Here is a 25,375-nt window from a genome sequence, read left to right on the forward strand (position 1 = left end):
AAGACTTATTAAACATTTATTATAAATCAATAATTCACATTAGAAATATTATAAATTAGCATTATAAAAACTAAAACTTTGCAACACTAAAAATATATCTAGCTAAATACAAAAACAGCACAGAAGGAACATTTCAAGTACAGAGTTGGGACAGGCGTGATCATGATACCGGACATGTTCAAACTGCTCTAGCTGAACAAAAGACGATCCACATCTGAAACGAGGTTAATGGAACATCTAAGCTTCATACAAAAAAAGGATCATCTATTAGCTCAGGGCAAAATAAATCCACATGTTTTGGACGTTTATGCAGTTGTTCTGTAAAGAATTCAGGAGAATGATTTGCTGGTCTGTTCTCCTGTAAGGACAGATGCAGTAGAGCGGCCACCTCATTACTTTCCTGTAGGAAAAGTAAAAGATTAATGAAAAAAAAGTTAAATATCTAATTAGTGGTGCTTGCTCATGCAAAATCCGCCACAATGATGCTAAGGTGTTGTGCACGGACACCGGCCGATTGCACCAACTGATGTAAAATGTCCTGCGTAGAATTATTACCAGATGCACCATTAAGACAGAACACACGTCTGAGACTAAATCTTACACCTAGTCAAAGGTAGGTGTAAAGTGAAAAGCCACGACTTATTCTGTCAATATTAGTTTTCATGTCTGTGAATTGTCACTGTGGATGTGAACCCGATTGCTTATGGTAATTCACGCAGGATAAGATGGGTGTGCCTACTGCACACTGCCAAAACACACAGGTAACTAAGCCAATAATAGGTTACTGTAATTATGGAAATATTAAATATGAACATATATCTGGGATTATTAGCAGAAACTGTATACGACGCATAATCTTGCTCAGGGGGACAGTATAAATTCTTGGAAAATATCTTATTATAATATTACATTTAAGTATTTGAAGGGGACCTATAAGTCTCAGATGTCCCCCTGAATGTATATGTGAAGTTTCAGCTCAAAATACAGCACAGATCATTTAATTATACCATGTTGTAAAACATTTTGAGTGGAAGGAAATGCTGTTTTCATGTACAGTGGGGAGAACAAGTATTTGATACACTGCCGATTTTGCAGGTTTGCCCACTTACAAAGCATGTAGAAGTCTGTAATTTTAATCAAAGGTACACTTCAACTGCGAGTGACAGAATCTAAAATCCAGAAAATCACATTGTATGATTTTAAAGTAATTAATTTGCATTTTAATGCATGACATAAGTATTTGATACATCAGAAAAGCAGAACTTAATATTTGGTACAGAAACCTTTCTTTGCAATTAAAGAGATCATACGTTTCCTGTAGTTCTTGACCAGGTTTGCACACACTGCAGCAGGGATTTTGGCCCACTCCTCCATACAGACCTTCTCCAGATCCTTCAGGTTTGGGGGCTGTCGCTGGGCAATATGGACTTTCAGCGCCAAAGACTTTCTATTGGGTTCAGGTCTGGAGACTGGCTAGACCACTCCAGGACCTTGAGATGCTTCTTACGGAGCCACTCCTTAGTTGCTCTGGCTGTGTGTTTCAGCTCGTTGTCATGCTGGAAGACCCAGCCACGACCCATCTTCAATGTTCTTACTGAGGGAAGATACAGATCCTCCCCTCAATACGGTGCAGTCGTCCTGTCCCCTTTGCAGAAAAGCATCCCCAAAGAATGATGTTTCCACCTCCATGCTTCACGGTTGGGATGGTGTTCTTGGGGTAGTACTCATCCTTCTTCTTCCTCCAAAAACAGCGAGTGGAGTTTAGACCAAAAAGCTCTATTTTTGTCTCATCAGACCCCATGACCTTCTCCCATTCCTCCTCTAGATCTTCCAGGTGGTCATTGGCAAACTTTAGACGGGCATGGACATGGGCTGGCTTGAGCAGGGGGACCTTGCGTGCGCTGCAGGATTTTAATCCATGACGGCGTAGTGTGTTACTAATGGTTTTCTTTGAGACTGTGGTCCCAGCTCTCTTCAAGTCATTGACCAGGTCCTGCCGTGTAGTTCTCTCACCTTCCTCATGATCATTGATGCCCCATGAGGTGAGATCTTGGATGGTGCCCCAGACCGAGGGAGATTGACCGTCATCTTGAACTTCTTACATTTTCTAATAATTTCGCCAACAGTTGTTGCCATCTCACCAAGCTTGCCTATTGTCCTGTAGCCCATCCCAGCATTGTGCAGGTCTACAATTTTATCCCTGATGTCCTTACACAGCTCTCTGGTCTTGGCCATTGTGGAGAGGTTGGAGTCTGTTTGATTGAGTGTGTGGACAGGTGCCTTTTATACAGGTAACAAGTTCAAACAGGTGCAGTTAATACAGTTAATGAGTGGAGAACAGGAGGGCTTCTTAAAGAAAAACTAACAGGTCTGTGAGAGCCGGAATTCTTACTGGTTGGTAGGTGATCAAATACTTATGTAATGCAATAAAATGCTAATTAATTATTTAAAAATCATTCAATGTGATTTTCTGGAGTTTTGTTTTAGATTCCGTCTCTCACAGGTGATAAAAATCCTGTACCTATGATAAAAATTACAGACCTCTACATGCTTTGTAAGTAGGAAAACCTGCAAAATCGGCAGTGTATTAAATACTTGTTCTCCTCAATGTATATCTTTAAAAGCAAATGAGCTGCTGCTCCCCACCCCACTTTTCCAGAAAAGCCTTTATAGCTCTTGCCTTGGATACTCTACCAAAAATTAACAAAACATCTATTTGGGTTTGATGACATTGCACTTCTTCATCATCATGAAAATGTATTATCTGCATGCGTTTTAAAGCCATATCAGTCTAAACTTCTGATATATGGTTTTCTGAGCGCACACATCCCAGACACGTGCACAGAAAGCTGGCTGTCAGACAAGAGTGTCTTGTGAGTATTAAACTAAGTAATCTTTCACATCTTATTGTGCTCAAGTTCACATAAACACAGTATATTTATTCTATATAATGAAAGTCAATGGGGTCCAAAACAACATTGGATCCCATTGATTTTCATTCTATAGATGATTTTTTATATACATCTTTTCTGCAAAATAAATAAATTTTATTGGGTGAACTATCCCTTTAGTTCAGTGCAGTGTGTAATATTTATGAGGATCTATTGACAGAAATGCAATATAATATACATAACTATGTTTTCAGTGGTGTATAAAGACCTTACATAATGAACCGTTATGTTTTTATTACCTTAGAATGAGCCATTTCTATCTCCATACACCACAGGTCCCCTTACAGTGAAGTCACCATTTTGCGCCACCATGTTTCTAGAGTAGCCTTAAATGGACAAACTGCTCTACAGAGCGCTAGCTACTCTCTGCTGTCTCAGACGACGACAACATCTATGTCCTGTGTTGGCCACCAAAGCTTCTCTATGTGCTTCGAAAGGGAGGGGTGAGCGGTTGCAATTCACAACCTCGGAGCGCGATGACGCTAATATTTACACAATGCCCCTTTAAGTATAAGTTAATACAAATGAAAAAATCCACATGCTTATATGCAGTTACGTGACTTGCCTGTATTGTGGATGCTGGTGTCACAGAGGGATTGTTGCTCTTGAAGGGCCAGAGTCTGGTTAACAAACCTCAGCATACCTGACAGAGACTCTAGGTCCGGTTCCTCTGCTTCCTCTTGGTCCACCATGTACGTGAGTGGATTAAAGGACATGTCTGTAGTGGAGGTGGCCTCATGGGTGCTTAGACCCTGCCAGGCCTGGTGCGGGGAGGGGGGCGGCAGCAGTGCAGCCTGCACACTGGCTTTCAAACTGTCTGAAAGCTCCAGAGAGGTGTCAGAGAAGGTGTTGTGCCAGGAGGAGAGGCTGGAACGTGCTGAAGAGTTTTTGTGAGAGGGGGACGGGGAGCCGTGAAGAATAGAGTCTTTGAGAGGAGGAGAGAGAGGGGGAGGGGTGCTGGGTTTGTGGCGAAGTGTGATATTGTGTAGTTCTGTGGCCCTTTCGAAGCTTGAGAGCTTGGCCTGAAGACGGGTGATCTCAGACTCCTAAAATAAACACAGTATAGGAGATTACAAGAATAGTTACTGAAAGTTATACATAGCTCCGTTTCAAACTTAGTGGGACGCCTACCTGTTTTTGTTTTTTGTAACTTTTTTATTAATGTTTTTTGGAAATGTTTTACATTAATATAAAATTATAAATTATAAAAAGGGGGCTGGGGGGAGAAAAAAATAAACAGTAGACATAGATAGTAGATACAAATTCTGTTTTTTAACTCTTGTTCTATTACAGTTTATTGTCATTTAAATGTTTATATTTTCACCAACAATTCTGTTATTAAAAAGTTGATATAAAAACTGCCTTAAGTGTAATTTAAATGTTTGTACAACTCAGTTTTAGCTATTTGAGTGTTGATTATTAAATATGCTTAGTTAATTGATTGATTATTAATTTATTTTCGTCTTTGGTTTTCGGCCCAGTGCATCCTGAATTTTCGGATTTCGGCCTAGATTTTTCATTTCGGTGCATCTCTAAAAATTGAAATTCCATTTTTTTTTTATCCAAGTTGTGCAGCCCTACTGTTGCTTGTACATATACTTTCCTCACAATGCAACTATTGAAATTAATTGTATTTACAGGTACAATGTTTGATTTGAGAATGGCCATTGATCCAGTATATTTCCCTGCCATCAGCCTGTGATATGGACGTAATATGAATTGCTGTCTGTGGAGGTTTTGTAAACACCATACAGTGAGTCATGTACCTTGATGAGCAGGTTCTCATTAGCACTCTGCAGGAGCTGTTCTTTGCTGTGAAGCTCGGCGTGTAGGCGAGCGGAGGTAGATCTGGCCTCTTCGAGCTGGTCTCGGGCCTGTTGCAGCCGCTGGCTCAGCTGCTCCTGAGAGTTTCGCAAGCTGCTGGAGATCTGATCCGACACCTTCAGCAGCTGCCCACGCGTCTGCTGCAGATCAGAAAGCTGTGAGGCAAAGAGAGAGGGTCAGGCCCAGCAAACCAGCTCAACTGTCCTATGAGAATGAAAACAAACTTTCTGTTTTTCTGAACCTCTTTGTGATGCTCTTCTCTCTGCTGCTCAAGCTCCTGCTGCAGGGCAGTAATGGTGACCTGGAGTCTGACCTCAGCCTGTGTAGAGCGCTTCTCCATCACAGTAATTTCGTCTCTCAGCTGAGTAACTTCACTCTCCTACAAAAACCAAAAACAAGCGGGTTAAGAAACACTGAGCCCCTGAGAGAACTCAAGAATCTGAGAGATTTCTCACGAAAAGGGAACTTTCACTTTACTAATCTGCTCATCTAAACAATGTACTTTTTCAGACTTGTGTGTCGCCAATCCACAAACTGCCAAATACACAGCTACACTATATTGCCAAAAGTATTGGGACACCCCTCCAAATCAATCATTGAATTCAGTGTTCCAATCACTTTCATGGCCACGGGTGTATAAAATCAAGCACCTAGGCATGCAGACTGCTTCTACAAACATTTGTGAAGGAATGGGTCGCTCTTACGAGCTCAGTGAATTCAAGCATGATACGGTGTTAGGTTGCCACCTGTGCAATAAGTCTATTTGTGAAATTTCCTCACTACTAAATATTCCACGGTCAACTGTTAGTGGTATTATAACAAAGTGGAAGCAATTGGGAACAACAGTAACTCAGCCACGAAGTGATAAGTCACGTAAAATCACAGAGCGGGGTCAGCGCATGCTGAGGTGCACAGTGCGCAGAAGTCACCAACTTTCTGCAGAGTCAATAGCTACAGACCTCCAAACTTTGTGTGGCCTTCAGATTAGCTCAAGAACAGTGCATAGAGAGCTTCATGGAATGGGTTTTCATGGCCAGGCAGCTGCATCCAAGCCATACATTACCAAGTGCAATGCAAAGCGTCGGATGCAGCGGTGTAAAGTATGCCGCCACTGGACTCTAGAGCAGTGGAGACGTGTTCGCTGGAGTGACGAATCACACTTCTCTGTCTGGCAATCCGATGAACGAGTCTTAGTTTGGCACTTGCCAGGAGAATGGTACTTGCCTGACTGCATTGTGCTAAGTGTAAAATTTGGTGGAGGGGGGATTATGGTGTGGGGTTGCTTTTCAATTTCATGCTCCCAACTTTGTGGGAACAGTTTGGGGATGGTCCAACATGACTGCGAACCAGTGCACAAAGCAAGGTCCATAAAGACATGGATGAGCGAGTTTGGTGTGAAGGAACTTGACTGGTCTGCACAGAGGTCTGGTCTGACCTCAACCCGATAGAACACCTTTGGGATGAATTCGAGCGGAGACTGTGAGCCAGGCCTTCTAGTCCAACATCAGTGCCTGACCTCACAAATGCGCTTCTAGAAGAATAGTCAAAAATTCCCATAAACACACTCCTAAACCTTGTGGAAAGCCTTCCCAGAAGAGTGGAAGCTGTTATAGCTGCAAAGCTGTGAGTGTGCAAGAGGGAGATTTGAAGAAAGACTGTTGAAAGAGAGATACAATACAAAGGAGAAAATCTCTGAGCAATATCACTGGGAAAAGAAGGGTTATGATCAGGGAAGAGCTTTAGGACCAGCTTTAATATTAGAAAAGCTTTAAATCTTAGAAAAAGCACCTTTAAATTTGCAGTAAGGATGCATTCCTGTTACATTTTACAGATGCACACTTCAATAAGATGAAATGCAGGTTAAGGTGTTTACATGCAGACCGAAATTAAGGTAATGGGCAAAAATCTAGCTCTTTTGATCAGTTAATTCTAAAGCCACCGATTTAAAGAAAAGGCTAACAGGTCTACATGCATTATTGGCTTATCAGTAGGGATGTAGCGATTTAGTCGTAGCCGGTTGAAAATCGATAAAAATGTGCGATGATTCAAGTCGGTTGAGATGTTAATACGAATTGTGATGCACATTTTAAACAGTCTTGCTTTGCAGGCACAATAGCAACAAGTAAGTTGTAGATAGCATTATGGACTGTGCGTGCACACTGGCACAAAGAAGAGTGAAATAAGCAAATGTTTTCAGTTCATTCATATGCAAGTTGGCGCGCAAGTTGCACCCGTGTGCACGCGCCATTAAACAGAAGCATGGCGACGGCAAGTGCATAGTTTCGGAGGTGTGGCCGCTGTGGCGGCATTTTGACTTTCCGAAGACTCATAATCACCACAGCGAGAGGCTCCAGTCACCTCCGTATGCGTGTAAAAGGCTGTTTTCTGCCGTATTAAATTAATTCTAGGCTCTTCCTCATCAAGAAAAAAAGAGCAGCGTGAGGATGTGTTCCACAGACTGAAGGAGAAATCTTTTCCGTTGCAGAACCAGGTGTTGTATTTATTTTACCATCTCTTTCTCTAAATGTGTACATGGATTTTTCCCCCCAATAAATTGGTGATTATTATGGCATATTTATCTTAATGCGTTCTGGTTTTCGGAGTCTTGCAAGTGTAATGATACAAATTATAATTAAATTCTTGCCTTTATAACAATGTGAATCCACTGTCACTGTTGTCTTTTTATTTCTGCTGTTCCTCAGTGCTAGCCTAGAAATCTAGACGCACCCTAGCGGCAGCAAATCTAATTTGCCGCGAGTGTAGTCTAGCAACTCTCGGTAGACCTGCGAGCTGGAAAAACCAAACTCTGGTCAGGCCAATCACATCGTGTGTAGAGTCAGTGGGCGGGCTTAACATAATGACGGCACATCTATGGCAGAGTTGCGGCGGTTCCGCGTGCTACTCGTAAACAAAGAAGCTGGCGAATGGCGGTCTTTCGAATCGGCTTTGGCCGCGACTCTGGAAGACTGAGTTAAGCTTTTCTTTGAGAAAAGAACAAAGAATGGCACTGAAGTCATTCTTAAGAAAGGAAGATGTGTTCAGAGTTTTGCCGACCGGATACGGCGAAAGTTTAATCCATCAACTAGCTGAAGCTCCAATTCAAGTTTCTCTCTGGTTGGTTGTAGCACTATCCTATTGCGTGCAGAGGGAATTTGAAAGACAGCCGTTTGTCCCGCCCCTCGGATTGAGCCCTGTCAATGGTGAGTTCCCAGACCCAACATCTTGATGTGGGTCTGGCTTGTCAGGCTACCTCAGAGCAGGACGAGGGTGAAGAAGCTGAAACAACCTCTTCCAAAGAAAACACCATTGGAAGATCTCCTTGAAGGGACTTTTTGAGGATTTGTTTTAAAATTTCAAATGGGTTATTATTTGACAGAAACTATATATTCAAATTTTACAAAGAAATATGCAGAATTTTGTCTGAGAAATAAAAGGACACTTAAATCTCATTTTGTTATAAAAAATCGTGAGAAAATCGTATCGTGAAAAATTGAATCGTTACATCCCTACTTATCAGGCATAATCAAATTTAGAATTTGCATGTAAACGCAACAACAAATGACAAAAACAGTGAAAGGTGAAAAAGCATATAACGTCAGAAAGTGCAATTGACTGATCGTGCTGTCGTTCCATCAATGCTAAATTGCACACGACAGGTACTGAAATTAGAAATTGTCCTGAATCTGTCAAAATTACAGTTCCATTCAATTGGAAAACCATATGGTCACATCTGAATTGAAATTAACTTGAAATGAGTTTAAAGCTGCAAATGTTTCACCTTATGACGTGCTTGCTGGGTGACTTCATCTATCTGTCCGTTCAGAGAGTCACAGCGTGACTGTGCCGCCTGTAACTCCTGCACCGTCTTCTGGAGCTGCTCGCGATACACACGCAGCTGCTGGCCATGCTCCAGAGCACCCTGATACACACAATATAAATAATACAGAGTTGAGACATTTCAAGTATTATTCATTAAACTTTTAGTGCTCTTTAGATCATATAGTAAACACTGAGTTTGCATACATTAGATTACTTTTAGGGGGAAAAAAAGGTATTAGATCTAGGATTGATAAAACTATTGTGTCAGAATGACATGGCCACCATGATAAAATAATATGAAATAACTAACAATGTTACTCAACTCTAAAAAGATCAGTGTTACACAAGCATTTAATTTCTGTATAGCAATAGTTTAATGTTGTAACACTGTTACTTCTGTTTATTTAACGTTTCATTATTCACATTTCCCCCTCCACATACTAGTGTGGCTCAGTTGGGCTGCACTCCATACAGGTTTTCATTCAGTGGGTTTAATCTCCCTTAGGAAACTTTGTGTCACAAAGTTTGTGATACTAAAGGTCAAATGGTCTTAAAATGGCACAACTGTATTGCATTTGAGAGAATAACACAGTATTAAGGGCCAACTAAAAGACTTCTATAAAAAAGGTGTTCTTTTTATACACTTCGTCTGATGTCTGACGTCACGTATGATTCATCTCACTCCACTGAATGATATTTATGCTTTTATCTGGGCTTAAAAAAACAACAAATAAAAAAAAAATAAGTTCACTCCAAGCAAATTCAGAATTTTAGGTTTCTGTTCATGTGTTCCTTCTGTAACATTGCCATTCCGAAAACGATTTGATTAGGAGAAAAAACAATGGTTAATAACTTTTTTTTGGCCTAAACTTTATACAAGAACTTGAATAAAACTCCAGCGATCCTCAAACTCTTCTCCATGTGCCGCAACCTTGTCGTGGTGGAGAGGCTTGCGTGCTTCTATGATCCTGAGAGCTGTGCTGGAGGGAGCCTATGGCTCCTGGCAGGTTTAACCATACCAGACTGGTCTTGGGTGAGGAGTGAGACGAAAGGCAGCATCTGGCCCTCCAGGTTGGGGGTTGGGCGTGGCGCTAACAATGCCACCCTGTAAAAAACCTACTGTTACTGAAACTTCAATGAACAGTACTACTTACATCAGGCCCATAGTAGACCCTGGTCACCCAAACTCTTTGGATGGCAGTATGAACACCCCTGATGAAATCCGAAGGGAAGTCAGGAGTGCGAAAGAGGGCCTACTAGGACCTAAAACCAAGATCCGCATTGGAACATGGAACGTCCGTACCATGTGGGAGACCACCAAGACAGCACAAGTCCTCAGTGAGATGAAAAGGTACCACCTGCACATCTTGGGAATAAGTGAGAGTCACTGGATCGGCTCCGGACGTCAAGTCTTGCACGAAGGGTCTGTTATCCTCCATTCTGGCCACGAGAACACCCATACACATGGTGTAGCCATTCTAATCTCCAAGGAGAAGGCCAAAACCCTGCTAGAGTGGGAACCAGTAAGTGAAAGACTGATCCGAATACGCCTCAACTCAAAGTTCTGTAAACTCACCATCTTACAGTGCTATGCACCAACCAACGAGGCTGAGGAGGAGGTCAAAAAAGACTGGTATGAACAACTGCAAATGGCGGTTTCCAAAGTACCCCAACATGACGTTCTTCTCCTAACTGGTGACATGAATGCCAAAGTCGGAACCAATAACTTCAACAATGAGAGAGTAATGGGTAGACATGGATGCGGCGACAGAAACAACAATGGTGAACGCCTTGTTGATTTCTGCATGAGTAACAACCTGGTCATCAGCGGCACCGTCTTCCCACACAAAAACATCCATAAGCTCACATGGCAGTCACCTGATGGTAGGACCTTCAACCAAATCGACCACATCATCATTAACGGTAAATGGCGCAGGTCACTACAAGATGTTAGAACCTACCGGGGTGCAGATGCCTATAGTGACCACTACCTAATCGCTGCCACCATTAAACTCAAGTTGAAGAAGTTAATCCCACAAAGTCACTGGCAGAAAAAACTGGACATTGTAAAACTCCAGTACCCAAAGAAAAACAAGGAGTTTGTGTTGGAACTCAGAAACCGCTTCAGCATGCTAGAGGCTTCCTCTGAAATGGAAGAAGAATCCACCACCATAAACCTCATAAACAGCAAATGGAATGCTATCAAAACCATATACTCTGAAACAGCACAAAAAGTCCTGGGCTTCAAACAGAAAGGGGCCAAAGAATGGATAACCACTAACACTTGGCTGAAAATCGAAGAGAGGAAACAGCTGAAGGCAAAGATGCTGAACACCAAGTCCCAACGACTCCTCGAGAAAACTAAGATTTCCTATACAAACAAGGACAGAGAGGTGAAGAGGAGTGCTAGAAAAGACAAAAGGGTCTTTGTTAAACACCTAGCAAGTGAAGCCGAGAAAGCTGCAGCCCATGGAAATCTGGGCACAGTGTACAAAATCACAAAGCGACTCTGCGGCAGATGCACAAACCAAACTACCCATGTTAGGGATAAGAATGGCAACATCTGTACATCAGAGAGTGAACAAGCAGCCAGATGGGTTCAACACTTCCAGGAAGTACTCAACCTCCCTGAGCCTGAACAACCAGCCAACATCATAACAACAGAGGATATCCTGGAAATCAACACCAACCCCCCTGATTCTGCTGAAGTTAAAGCTGCCATCCAAACCTTGAAAAGTGGCAAGGCAAGTGGCATTGATGCTATTCATGCCGAAATGCTTAAGGTTGACATTCTAACCTCAACAAGAGTGCTGACAGATCTATTCCAAAACATCTGGAACAGTAACACCATCCCTGAAGATTGGTCAAAAGGCCTCATTGTCAAAGTCCCCAAGAAAGGCAACATTAAGAACTGTGACAACTGGCGTGGAATTACTCTTCTGTCTATTCCAAGTAAGGTGTTCTGCAGAATCCTTCTCAATCGCATTGAGACAGCCATTGACACCAGGATTAGACAGGAGCAAGCAGGATTCAGGAAGGGAAGAGGATGTATGGACCAGATATTTTCTTTGCGTAACATCATAGAGCAGTGCTTGGAATGGAATACACCACTCTACATCAACTTTGTGGACTTCAAGAAGGCTTTCGACAGTGTCCATCGACACACCCTCTGGAAGATACTGCACTCCTATGGAATACCATCAAAGATCATCTCAATCATAAAAGCATTCTATGAACATTTTAAGTGTAGTGTCATTATAGGAAATCCCCTCTCTGAGTGGTTTCCTGTGCAGTCCGGGGTGAGACAAGGGTGCATCATCTCCCCTATTCTCTTCCTGATCGCCATAGACTGGATCACAACCAACACCATAGCAGACAGACCCAGAGGCATCCAGTGGACTCTGTTCTCCCAGCTGGAAGATCTTGACTTTGCTGACGATCTTGCTCTCCTATCAACCAACCAGTACAACATGCAGGCTAAAACTGATAGGCTGAACAACTTTGCCAGACAAGTTGGGCTCAGTATTAACACCTCCAAAACACAAGTGATGTGTGTCAACTCTACCCCCAAAGCACCCATCCTTGTTAATGAGGAACCACTTGAGTTTGTGGAAGATTTCACCTATCTGGGCAGTCTTATCAGTAAGGACAGTGGCGCATCTAAAGATATTAAAGCAAGGCTGGGGATGCCTCCGACGAATATGCAAGATTTTTTGGCCTAATAACATCTCCAACAATGAATTGTACAAGAAAACGGGAAGCTGGAGTATCACCAAGGAGATTACACACAGACGCTTGAGATGGCTAGGACACGTGTTAAGGATGGAGCAGGACTGCATCACTAAAGTTGCCCTAAGATGGACACCACCTGGTAAAAGAAAACCAGGGAGACCCAAAACCACCTGGCGCAGAACTGTGACACAAGAGCTGGAACGGATGAACCTGTCATGGGGAGAGGCCCAACATGCTGCCAGGGACCGAATACAATGGAGAGTGCTCATTGAAGCCTTATGTCCCATAGGGGATGAAGAGAAATGATGATGATGATGATGATCCTCAAACTGTCGGCAAACCTCATACAGTAGCTCCACACGCCTCAATCATGAATGAAGTGCTACACACATTTTGGAGACTTTACTTGTCTCTACTTGTTTGCAGTGCAAGGGCAAATAAAGAACTGGTTTCCTGCATTTTACTACATTTTCTTTACTCAAAAAACAAAACACAAAAAAAACAAAGTTTGTAAAGGTTAATGTTTATGTATCTGAGGAGTAGAGAGAGTCTTAGTATGGTATTTGCCGTCTAGTCATAGCCAATACAGCCTGTGCATAGCACTTTATCTTAAATAACAGAAGAGTTTGGCCAAATGTATTAAACAACAGGAAAAGCTGAGCACACACATTGCTACAATAAACTTTGTAAGATGATGAAAATGTAATGTGATGAAAATATGTTAAAGGGTTAGTTCACCCAAAAATGAAATTTCTTCCATTAATGACTCACCCCAATGTTGTTCCACACCCGTAAGACCTCCGTTCATCCTCGGAACACAGTTTAAGATATTTTAGATTTAGTCCGAGGGCTTTCAGTCCTTTGAATGTAAGTGTAAGCACACTTTGCTGTCCACGTCCAGAAAGGTAATGAAAACATCATCAAAGTAGTCCATATGTGACATCATTTGATTAGTTAGACTCTTTTGAAGCGTCGACAATACATTTTGGTCCAAAAACAACAAAAACTAAGACTTTATTAAGCATTGTCTTCTCTTCCGGTTTAGTTTGAATCCGCGTTCACTCGCCACAGTGACGCTGCTGACGTAAGACGCTGTGACGTGTTATCGGGTATCTGCTATCGCACCCCTGCTATCGCACCAGATAACACGTCACAGCGTCTTACGTCAGCAGCGTCACTGTGGCGCGTGAACGCGGATTCAAACTAAACCGGAAGAGAAGACAATGCTTAATAAAGTCTTAGTTTTTGTTATTTTTGGACCAAAATGTATTGTCGACGCTTCAAAAGAGTCTAACCAATCAAATGATGTCACATATGGACTACTTTGATGATGTTTTCATAACCTTTCTGGACGTGGACAGCAAAGTGTGCTTACACTTACATTCAAAGGACTGAAAGCCTCTTAAACTGTGTTCCGAGGATGAACCGAGGTCTTACGGGTGTGGAACAACATTGGGGTGAGTCATTAATGGAAGAAATTTCATTTTTGGGTGAACTAACCCTTTAATATGTCTCAGCCATTGTATAACAACTTCTTGGCCTTTGTAATTTAATTTTGGATGCTGAGGAAGGTGGGCAGGGGGAGGATGGGAAAGCAGCTAAAATGTGTGTACATCGTGTTCTTTATATGATATGGTTAAACAAATTTAATTGGATTATTGCTGATGTGCCCCTGTGAAAGAAACAAAAAAAACTGCTATATCCTTTCACTTTCATTCAAGAAGGAATAAATAAATAAAATGGCTGAACCAAAACATTTCACTCTACAATAAAAAACCTAAAAAAAATAAAATTATTATAAAATAAGAAAATATATCTAGCATAAAGGAAATGTTTTTTTTTTTTAATTATAATATTAAATTGCTTGCATGGTAACAAATGTATTGACAATTAAGCATATTTCCCCCCAGAATGATCATCATTAAGGAGCTTCATGCATTATGCATCTGGACATTTTTTTTGTAATTCTCATATTGCCATTGTCATACTGTAATAGCATTTGTTTAACTGTAATACAATAAATATTATTGTAGTAGAAAGATTGTATTTAAATAAGCATAAATTAAAAGTCAGAACACTACAAAATATATCACTATTTCTTTAAATGTACGATTATTTTATCATGAGTTTTGCATTACAGTAATGAAAATTGGGGATGGAGGTGCAATTTTTTTCACTTGGATCAAATCCAATGCTTTAATCATCCTAAAATAAACCTCAATGTTTTTAAGACCAAGCAAAACGAAACGTTCAGATTTTGGGATGAAAAATGACCCGGACAGGATTTGTAAGATTTAGCACTTCTATCCTCCCTACAGTTCACATTAAGCATGTGTCGTACCCTCTCAATGTCCTCCTTAACCTGCAGCTGTGATTTCAGCATCTCCATCCTCTCCGTCAGGAACTGCATCTGTCCAGAGAGCAGCGATTTTTTTCCATTTTATTTTCATTTTTATCCATTAATAAACCTATCAGTGTTCACTCTCAATGACTCACCTGCTGGTCTTTCTCCCTTAACTCATTCTGGCTCTTCTCCAGAGCTTCCTGTAAATACTCCCCCTTCTTCTCCATTTCCAGCTTGTGCTCCTTAATGGCCACATCCAGCTGCCCCAACTGAAGAGAAAACAGTGCTTTAGTAGAGAGGAGACATGGCTGTAAGAGAGATTATGCTCATGTTTGTGTTTGGTACCAGCTGTGCTCTCTGCTGTAGCTCCCCCTGTCTCTCTTTCAGAGCAGTGTCCAGATCCAGCACCTCATGGTTCCTCTCTTCCAGCTCCCTCTGACTCTCTCTGGAAACACATCCAATCATGGAGAAACTGATTATTTATTTTTTGCATTATGATTTTTTAAAGTTAAAATACATTTCCTATCCCATATGCAAAGACTATAACTATAACTGCAAGTATCTGATGAGCATCATGCCTGGCCCGACAGGACTTACTGTTCATTTGACTAATGGCTGATGGGAAGATTATTTGACAAATCTGTTTGAAAACGGTCATTTTAATCAATTGCTTTTTAACTTGTTATAGATGTGCAACATGTCCATGAAGATTTTAATTTGTTCTGAGGTACAAAAAATACTAAAATTTATTTTTCAACCCTTTTAACAAGCCAAAAGTCACAGACACCACAACCCACTGCTGATGTTATCAGAATTTACAGTGTGACTGAGTACACGTTTAGTTCTGTTTTCAGTCCATTGCGTAACATGGGAAACTTAGCACAATACTGTCCACAAACATGTGACAAAAAAATACATGAACATAGAGAATCATGTATGGTTAAAGTTGTGTGGATATTTAATGTGATGATGATGTATAAAGTTTTATTATTAAAGAATAAAGATTTTGTCTAAGTAGATGAGGTGAAGGTCGGGTAACTGTGGCGCCTTTCAACAACATTAATATATTTATGATGACAAATTCAGAGTCACTACTGGTTTTCCTTCTATGGTTTGACTGAATATTCTGGGGGTGGGGTCGAGTTGTGAATGTACGTGTTTGTTATGATCATAAATATATGGAAAACCTTATCAGTGATCATTCTAAAACTGATATCATTCTGAATAACGGAACAAGTGCTTGAGACATATGCAGTCATCAGCAAAACAAAAAAAAGCATGAGCAAAAATGTATGTTACATACGTCATGTAGATTACCGTTCAAAATGTTGGGGTCAGTACGATTATGTTTTTGACAGATGTCTCTCATGCTCACAAGGCTGCATTTATTTCATTAAAAAATAGTTATCTTGTAAAATATTCTTCTATACAAGTTCCATTTCAATATATTTTGAAATATAATTTATTCCTGTGATGACAAAGTTGAATTTTCAGCATCATGACTCCAGTCTTCAGTGTCACACGATCCTTCAGAAATCATTATGAGATGATTTGCACGCTCAATAAACATTTCTGATTATTATCAATGTTGAAAACAGTTGAACTGCTTAATATTTTTGTGGAAACCATGATAAATGTTTTTCAGGATTAAAAAAATTTAAATCTCATTGACCCCAAACATTTTGTATGGCAGTGTATATAAAAATGTGTACAAATATTCACATAAAAATAAAATGTACAAAGACTAAAAAAAAAAACAATTATGTTTGTCACATTATAATACATTAACACTGATTACTAAAAACAAAAACAATTCAAATGTAAATATGAGCAATTGAGCATTGTTATAATTTACAATTAAAATAATAGATTTAGACAATTAATAAATCAGAGCAGCATCATGTGGTTTGTATTTTCCTATTCAAAGTGCATACACTATATTTACACATATAAACTTATTTATGAAGTGTTGGAAATTGGGTTTAGGAAATATAAGGAAACTGGAATGATTTCATGCGTCTCTGCTGATACAGATCCAGCGTTAATGTCCATCAGGAAGAATGAAAGAAAAGCCACCAAAACCGAATGTAACCAGCAGCAGGTATTTACAAGGACATTTCTTGCAACCCATATATAAATTATATGCACAAAGTGGTACGAAGGTGATTTAAAAAATGGTGTTTTGAGGCCTTTAGAGATCCATAAAAATCTATTTCAAAGGCATTTGAGCAAAAAACAGAAAACGCTCAATTTTGGTTGTCCTCAGCCAAACACGAGTAGGGGTGTAAGAAACCTCAGAGGTGCTCTGTATCCCAGTGATTTTCGAGCAGTCTGAGCGAAGAGGTGGAGCAGCTCACCTAAGCTCAGCAGCCAGTTTATCAATGGCTGCTTGCCTCTGGTCTGACGTCAGCTGTGTCCGCTGTAGCACGTCTCTCAGCTCCTGCAGGTGGTCCAGGGTGTCTGCCAGCTCTCCACGCACCTCCTGCAACTGACCTTCCATCAACTGTGCCTGCTGCAGCGAGTTCCTCCTGTCCATCTCACTGCGGTGGAGCTTCTCTTCAAGGTCCATAACTGGGACACAGGCAAGAAAATATAAGCCAATTATTCAACTGTTATTCTGGTCATCTTCCTCAGTGTTGTATAGAAAAGAATAAAACAGAAGAGAATACAATAGATTTATGGATTCCCCCTTGTGGGGTTCAAACCAACAAACTTTGGGAGATCATTTCTCAAAGTGAAGTCTGCAAACCCCCAGGTGTCCATCGAGGATCTATTGACAATTCTTGAATTGCAAGCCAAAAAATCTGACTGAAATAATGGTCATATGGACCCTACAAAAGTAATAGGTCACTTTTGCAAAGGCGCAGATAAAAGCCACCCAACTCGAGCATAAAAGTTTATGCCCATTATTTGTTGTTGGGCATTGGAGCTGCATACCCATTTCGCTCTTCTTATCCAGCAGGCCTTTGGTCTCCTTGAGCGTCTCCTCCATCTGATTGAGCTGAGAGGCTTTCGTGTTGCTGTCTCTCCTCAGACGCAACAGCTCCAGCTCCATGTCTGACAGCTCCACTCGACACTTGCTCATCTCTGAACTCAGCTGCCTGAAAAACACACATAGCTTAACATTACTATTTTTTCCTCAGTGCTTTTACCATTGTCCAAATGCTGTCAGGGCATACCTGACCTTAAAAAGGACAGAAAACCAAGCATTGCAAATCCTAGTGGTCTAGTTTTGGCTCCTATGTGAACAGCCAATATGTGAAGGGCTTTCTTCCTCAGTGAAGTCAATTCACGGTTAGCAGTATATATAGAGGAGGAGAGCAGCAGGAGTGGCTATGGACACAAAAGCTCTGAAGCCACAGAGCAGTCATAAGATCATGTCAGGGGACACCCTCAGGACAAGACACATGTCCTACTTCTGTGGTGCCTAGAAAAAGCAATATCCTATTTAGAATGTCTCTGGATGTATTCTCAGATGACATGCCTGTATAGGATTTGAATCACTCTGTCTTTAACTATCAGCATTTCTAAGAAAGTAGGTGTCGCTGGATTGGATAAAGTTCTCAAAGGTTATCATTACCTTGACTTTTGTTCAGTGTTACAAATAAGGCAAAATGAAGTCAACAAATTTTCTAGTAATTTCTTGGGTGTTCTTGCACATCAGGATATTATTGTTGTATCACCAACTTTTACAGGACATAAACATAGGGCTGAACAATTAAATCAATTAGTAGTTATATTGTAATTATTTAGCTGATGTGTGCAGCTGACATATACATGTCAAACTCCATCACTATTAGAATGCAGTTAAAATGCCCACAAAAAAGTATGTGATTTTGTCTTTTATATGACATATTTGAGCAGTATCACATGAGAAAGAGTGCCGTTTTCCCTAATATCAGCATGATAACAAATATGATCTTGTTTGTTTTTTTTAAAAGTTTTGTTTGTGTGTGAATTTTTTTAATCTCATATCTTTTATGCAATTGCAGTGTAAATGCATTCATGCCACCTCTGAGTATTAATATATCTTAAATGGCACTTCAGCTTCTGAGCCACTTATGCAGTACAAAATGGATTGTGTTGATACTATTTTCATTTTATTGGTAACAGCCTATAGTGTCTTATTGTTCTAACTAAATTTCTTGATTAATTTAAGAATTTGACAAAGAATAATGAAAACATCTAAAAAACTGCATGTATAAAAGGTAAAAACACCCCTGGAAACCAATTCAGGACTGCTGCGAACAAACCAGCACACCAAAAATAAATAAAAAATCTTTGGGAGTCAGCTGCCATGACAGGCCTAAATCAAAGTACCAGTCAAAGTACCAGCGCACAAAAAAAACACAACCAGCTAATTATTGTCTAATTATACATAAATGAGTGATGAAGAAACATTCCCTAAAAAATAACAAGTAAATTAAGTAACTGAATTGGCAGGTGGTCTCACGTTATGGAGCCAGAAAGCTCTGCAGCCTGTCGGTCCTTCTTCTGCACCTCCTGGGTGACCTCCTCCACCTCTCTCTCCCTTCTCCTCAGAGCTTGAGACAAGGCAGTGCGTTCTTTCTCCAAATCTTGTTCCAACTGGGACACCTGTGGGCGATCAGGAGATGTTATCCCACTATCTGCAGAGATGAGATGACTCTTTCAGGCAGTTTGTGTAACCTGTTCTTGCTCTTTTCTAATTTCAGTTGACCTCTAGTTAACTAAGCCATGGCCTGTACCTGGGTAACAGTTCTGGGTTTGCACAGACAGAACAGCATTTGTAGTGGGGAAGTGCATCATAATAGGGTTACATAAATAGGCAAAAGTTAAACTTTAAAAACCAATAAATTATAAAATGTTTGCATATTTATATTCTGTAGGGTGAAGAAAATGTGTACACTGTTATAATTATTTTTTTTTTTTTAAATGTGTGTTTGAGAGATTTCACGTGTAACAAAATCTGCATGTTCCTGCCATACCTGAAAGAGGTGGCTGTAACTGTAAAAATATAAGAATTTCAAAATAAATAAAATAGATACAGTGTGATTTAGATTTAATTTAACAAGTACAATTTAAAATAATAAACATTTTGTTATATTTTAAGATGTCAGTGGTGTTACTGTTAAAGTAATGAATGTTGCTCATTTAATAAAAGAGGGAATTGCATTTGGACTATGCTGTGTGTAAAGGTCATTGCAGGTGGTGGTTGATCAAGGGTTACATGGTCAGTTGAAACGCTCATTCATTTTGATACACTTTGCTAAATTTCTGACAATTTCATATGTCTGTGGTGTTACCCTGATAACTTACCAATTTTTACTCTAAATATTAATAAATACAGTTTTATTAATGTTTCTAAAATGTCCCAAGACGTTGAAACCATCATGATGGCAGTCTCCATTTTAGAAAAGTCTTGATTTGTGCACATTTGTCTGTGGTGTTACCGTCTTTCATAATGTGGTAACACCACATAACTCTGTAGTAACTGCACAGAAAATATTTGACCAGTAGGGCTGTAATATCGCAAATGTACATATCGCAATATGCATAACGCAAGGGTACGCAATATCTGAATGATTTTAATAGGCTACTTCAACATTGTGAAAAGTGAACGTTTTAGGTCGACGCATATAGCAGAGAATAGACCGGGCACACACCTGTTACTTATGTGACTTGCTTGACGTCAAAAAGGAGTTATTAAACGCAATAACTTGCAAAAAAAACAACTCCTTGCAGTCTCGTGCTGTCTGCTGTCTGACACACACACCGAAATGTGGGCACAAGCTGTTCTTTTTTTTTGTGTCTTGTTACACACTCGAACTGTCAAATACACACAGTTATGTTAAAATGGCTGTCTTGATGAGTATTCATGTAAACACAGTCAGTTATGCTTTAAGTGAAAGATTTCAGTTGGAGAAAGAAATAGATTTTACACACTTAAAGCAATATCGTATCGCATATCGAATATCGCATTATTTAACAAGGATATCGCATTTTTCTTCAATATCGCACAGCCCTAATGACCAGAAATGTTCTATTTTTCTATTACATTTTTTTTCTAATTGAATTTTCTTAAGGACATAGAGCGTAGAGATCTGGACCTTGTTGTAAGTCTTTGGTGTTATATTAAGTCTATGGTCAAAAAGTATCTGAAATTTCTTTCTTTCAGAGCCATTTAATCTTTTAATTTAAAGTTGAGACCTTAAAGTGTTTTTAAACTTTTAGAAGACACTATAAAAGGTACCAAAGACCATTTTTCATGTCTTTTATTTATATTTATAGTTTTCTTTGGTTTATTTATTAAAACATATATATTCTCCCTTGATGGAAATAGGGGCCAAGATAAAAAAAATTAAGCACTTTTATTTTAAAAACTGTCATTTTAATAAAGCAGTTCAACTGAATTCATGAAATTATTTTGCTTAATTATTCCTTAAAGTTGCATATTCTTAGTCATTTTGGAACAAACCAGAAATGTACTTTAAATACTGACACACCACCACAGACATAAGTGGTTGTGGCACCAGCATTTGATTTACATTTTTAAATAAATAAATAAATAATAGTCCTTAAGCTTTAATTTTACTGGATAAAGCATATTAAACAAAGTTGAAATACATAGCATACATTTTATTATTTAAAAATAAAACATGATTTTGTTTGACAAATGTCGTGTCTCGTTTGCCACCGCAATTGAGGAATGACCCAATAATGCATGATCTTAAAATATTAAAGCCTCCTTAATATCAGTCATTTGCGAGCAATTTCACTTCTGTAAAGTGACGTATTTTGAAGTGAAACAATATTCAATAAGGAAAAAAAGTAGGACATAACTTGACTTTTTACATTCAGAATTGATTCGATTATGAAGAGTTGACATTACATACCAGAAAGAAGCCAGACCAAATGATATAATTAATAGTTATTAATTATTATTTTTTATATTATATATTTTAATGCAATATAGATATATTTATATATTATGTATATAAAAGTTGTGAGCTATATTATATTTTTCTTCATTATTACATTTGATGTGATTTTAAATGTTCAGACAAACAAATCTTTGTAGTAACATGCACCAAGGAATAGTTTAAAATGGTAGAAGCGTGCTTTAAAAAAAAAGGAAATGGGGTCAACTTTGACTTTAAAGTTCGATCACTCCTTTGGAGGTCGAGTACAAACTGTTTTTTAAATGGAAAAGAAGCATGTTTTGTGCTGGAGCAGAACAACCCTTAGGCACAGCTATACATATCTTCACACACATGAATGACTCCATTATTCATTGATCAGATATTAATAAGGACAACATTTGACAAAATCACAGCTATCAGGATCATTGGATCCTGAATATGCAAAAATGATCAGATAGAAGTGAACATTATATTTGATGTAGTGTTTGATCAGTTACTCCAATCAGAAGTGATGGTACAGTTTCATGTTTCTCACAGTAAACAGTGCCTGCTAGTCAGGCTATATTCTGTCTGACCTAAATATTTGATAAATGTGAAGTCTAACAATGTGACCCAAATCTTACACAAAGCTTAATTGTAAAGGAAAAATAAACCTGAACTGGACCAAAGCCTGATATGGGACGCATTGGGGTTAGTCAGTTCTAAGAAAACAGCTATACAGCTATATTGTGTTGGTCCCCATTTGTTGCCAAAACAGCCCTGGCCCGTCGAGGCATGGACTCCACTAGATCCCTGAAGGTGTGCTGTGGTATCTGGCACCAAGATGTTAGCAGTAAATCCTTTAAGTCCTGTAAGTTGCGAGGTGGGGCCTCCATAGATCGGACTTGTTTGTTCAGCACATCTCACAGATGCTCGATTGGATTGAGATCTGGGGAATTTGGAGGCCAAGTCAACACCTCAAACTCGTTGTTGTGCTCCTCAAACCATTCCTGAACCATTTTTGCTTTGTGGCAGGGCGCATTATCCTGCTGAAAGAGGCCACAGCCACCAGGGAATACCGTTTCCATGAAAGGGTGTACATGGTCTGCAATAATAATAGGTAGGTGGTACATGTCAAAGTAACATCCATATGGAGGGCAGGACCCAAGGTTTTCCAGCAGAACATTGCCCAAAGCATCACACTGCCTCTGCCAGCTTGCCTTCTTCCCATAGTCCCAGGTAAGCGACGCACATCCCGACCATCCACATAATGTAAAAGAAAACGTGATTCATCAGACCAGGCCTCCTTCGTCCATTGCTCCGTGGTCCATTGCTGCGTCTATGCAGCCCCATACACAACAAACTGCGATGCACTGTGTATTCTGACACTTTTCAATCAGAACCAGCATTAACTTCTTGAGCAATTTGAGCTACAGTAGCTCGTCTGTTTGATCGGAACACACAGGCCAGCCTTCGCTCCCCACGTGCATCAATGAGCATTGGCCTCCCATGATCCTGTCGCCAGTTGACCATGGTTCCTTCCTTGGACCACTTTTGATAGACACTGACCAGTGCCGACCGGGAACACCCCACAATAGCTGCAGTTTTGGAGATGCTCTGACCCATTCGTCTAGCTATCACAAATTGGCCCTTGTCAAACTCTCTCAAATCCTAAAACTTTCCCATTTTCCCTGCTTCTAACACATCAACTTTGAGGACAAAATGTTCACTTGCTGCCTAATATTTCCCACCCACTAACAGGTGCCGTGATAAAGATATAATCAGTGTTGTTTACTTTACCTGTCATAATGTTATGCCTGATCTGTGTGTATTCGAAAGCAATTGAATACTATGGCAAAACTTCATCAAGATAAGTTGAAGAGTGTATGTTAGCATTCTCAACCAATTAATTTTTATGCCTTTTACAATCATTAGTGATAATTGGCTATAACATTTTTTTTAAAACATCCATAGTCCGGACCAAAAGAACAAAGAGAACCGAACTACAAGTGTGAACACACCCTTAGATATGTCCAACTATGACTTTTTGTTTCAATCAGAAACATGTCAAAGCATCGAGCCATGTCATGAGGACTTTAATTACTTTCCATAAATTTTCCAGGCTTGAAAACATTTTAAAACACAGTTTTCAAATTCCCTGGTATTTCCCCGTTTTCCATGTGTGTACCTGGCTCTGCAGCTGACTCTGGCTCTCCTCCAGCTGTGCGATGCGTGACGTGCTCTCCTGCAGCATGGTGTGCTGGTTCTGCATGGAGTGCTGCAGCTGCAGGTTCTCCTCACTGGAGCTCTGATAGGCCACACATTTCCTCCTCAGATCTTCCTGCAGCTGTGACAACTGATAAACATACAACACTTAGTGATACATTAACCAACACGTGTCACTTACTGTCATTCAAATAAGGTCCAGGAAGAGGAAGTACCCAGCTTCAAGGACTGACCTCACTGCTTTTCAGCTCCAGATGTCTCTCGTGATGTTTCTTCACCTCCTCCATCTGCTGGAGGTAATGATTCAGCTCCTCTTTACAGGAGGACAGTTCTGTCTGCAGGCTCCTCACCTGGAAAGATCAAGACAGAAATGACCACAGTGTCCAACCCAAGTCTGACACAATAAAGCAACAAATCTCATTATAATGAGTTTTTGTCCTATAAAATCCTCCTTAATAGCTGCATTTTCTTGCCACTTAGTGGCAGCATTTAGCCTTCATTGAAGACACAATGATTAGTTCACACCAGAAACTGGGGTAAAACTTTACAAGGCCCCATTAGTTAAAATTAACTATAGCATTATAAAAAATTTAATACATAATTTAAATGTTAATGTATTAGTGAACATTGAAATTGACATTAAGGTTAATAAATGCTTTAGAAGCATTTTCCATTGTAATAACAACTAATGTAGTAAACTCACGTTAACAAATGGAACCTTGTCAAGTGTGTATTAATTGCTTTAGACTGATGGTCAAACATCCAAGGCAGCCACAGGGCTAAATAAAATATCTTTGAATATATTGTTAGACAATGGGGCCTTCAAGTCTAAAACTGCTTTAGACAAAGCAATGTGACAACAAACGCCCTGTTGTGTTCTGTTCATCATTGTGCTGAGCAGACAAACAAAACAAAAACAGTTAGTCAGTCTCACCTTTGAAGCAGAGTCAGCAGCTTGCTCTTCAACATTTCTAAGTGTCTCTTCACTGCATTTAGATTTAGCTTCAAAATCCTGTCCAAGGAACATAGACATACTCAGTAAGAGATTTACACAAATTCATGTCACTGATGTAGTGATTCAGATGAGTCCAAAAGTCTGAGGAAAGTCTCATTTAAACATTAACATTTAAAGAGGCCATTTAAATGATGGTATATGATATGATGCCATTTCTTCACTGGGTGCACTAGAACTGGTTAAAGGTGCTGTATGTAGGAATGACTGCTAGTGGTTGAAATTGGTACTGCAGTCCAAGTTTAAAGTATAGTTTGCCCCGCCCCCGCCTCCTCAGTCTCGACGTTCACGCAGGTCGCAACAGAAATGAGCGCAATTGATAATGGAAGGCGAGGAGACTTACACAATGCAAGTTGATGAGTTGATTTATCCGCATTTTAATGTGTTTCCATTCATAGAAATTTTAAATGGATTATGAGGCTTTTTAGGTTGGGAAGAATCTGCAATCGCTGACCCAGTTTGTTTGCTGGCTTCCATGGCAGCAATACGCCGTGTTTTCCACCAACTGGCAACCTGTGGTGTCGAAACACTATTGGGTAAATTGGCAACGTGTTAGATCACACAGACCAAAACAGCTGTAGCACTG

At 39.8% G+C, this 25,375-nt stretch overlaps 1 protein-coding gene across 1 annotated transcript in view; it reads right to left on the reverse strand.

Moving 5' to 3' along the window:
- The window catches only part of ccdc18 (coiled-coil domain containing 18), a 45,725-nt gene continuing 20,350 nt past the window's right edge, over positions 1 to 25,375 (reverse strand). Inside the window, exons 15-28 of the mRNA XM_079819156.1 lie at positions 24,712 to 24,789; positions 24,011 to 24,127; positions 23,740 to 23,907; positions 19,124 to 19,266; positions 17,608 to 17,771; positions 17,028 to 17,241; positions 15,016 to 15,115; positions 14,823 to 14,939; positions 14,668 to 14,736; positions 8,554 to 8,694; positions 5,017 to 5,154; positions 4,718 to 4,930; positions 3,517 to 3,997; positions 1 to 400 (exon numbers count right to left, since the gene is read on the reverse strand). Of these exons, the coding sequence (XP_079675282.1) occupies positions 393 to 400; positions 3,517 to 3,997; positions 4,718 to 4,930; positions 5,017 to 5,154; positions 8,554 to 8,694; positions 14,668 to 14,736; positions 14,823 to 14,939; positions 15,016 to 15,115; positions 17,028 to 17,241; positions 17,608 to 17,771; positions 19,124 to 19,266; positions 23,740 to 23,907; positions 24,011 to 24,127; positions 24,712 to 24,789 (2,151 nt within the window). The 3' untranslated portion in view covers positions 1 to 392. The remainder of the gene's footprint in view (positions 401 to 3,516; positions 3,998 to 4,717; positions 4,931 to 5,016; positions 5,155 to 8,553; positions 8,695 to 14,667; positions 14,737 to 14,822; positions 14,940 to 15,015; positions 15,116 to 17,027; positions 17,242 to 17,607; positions 17,772 to 19,123; positions 19,267 to 23,739; positions 23,908 to 24,010; positions 24,128 to 24,711; positions 24,790 to 25,375) is intronic.

The sequence above is a fragment of the Gobio gobio genome (assembly GCF_949357685.1).
Source record: "Gobio gobio genome assembly, chromosome: 6".
Classification (NCBI taxonomy): Eukaryota; Metazoa; Chordata; class Actinopteri; order Cypriniformes; family Gobionidae; genus Gobio; species Gobio gobio.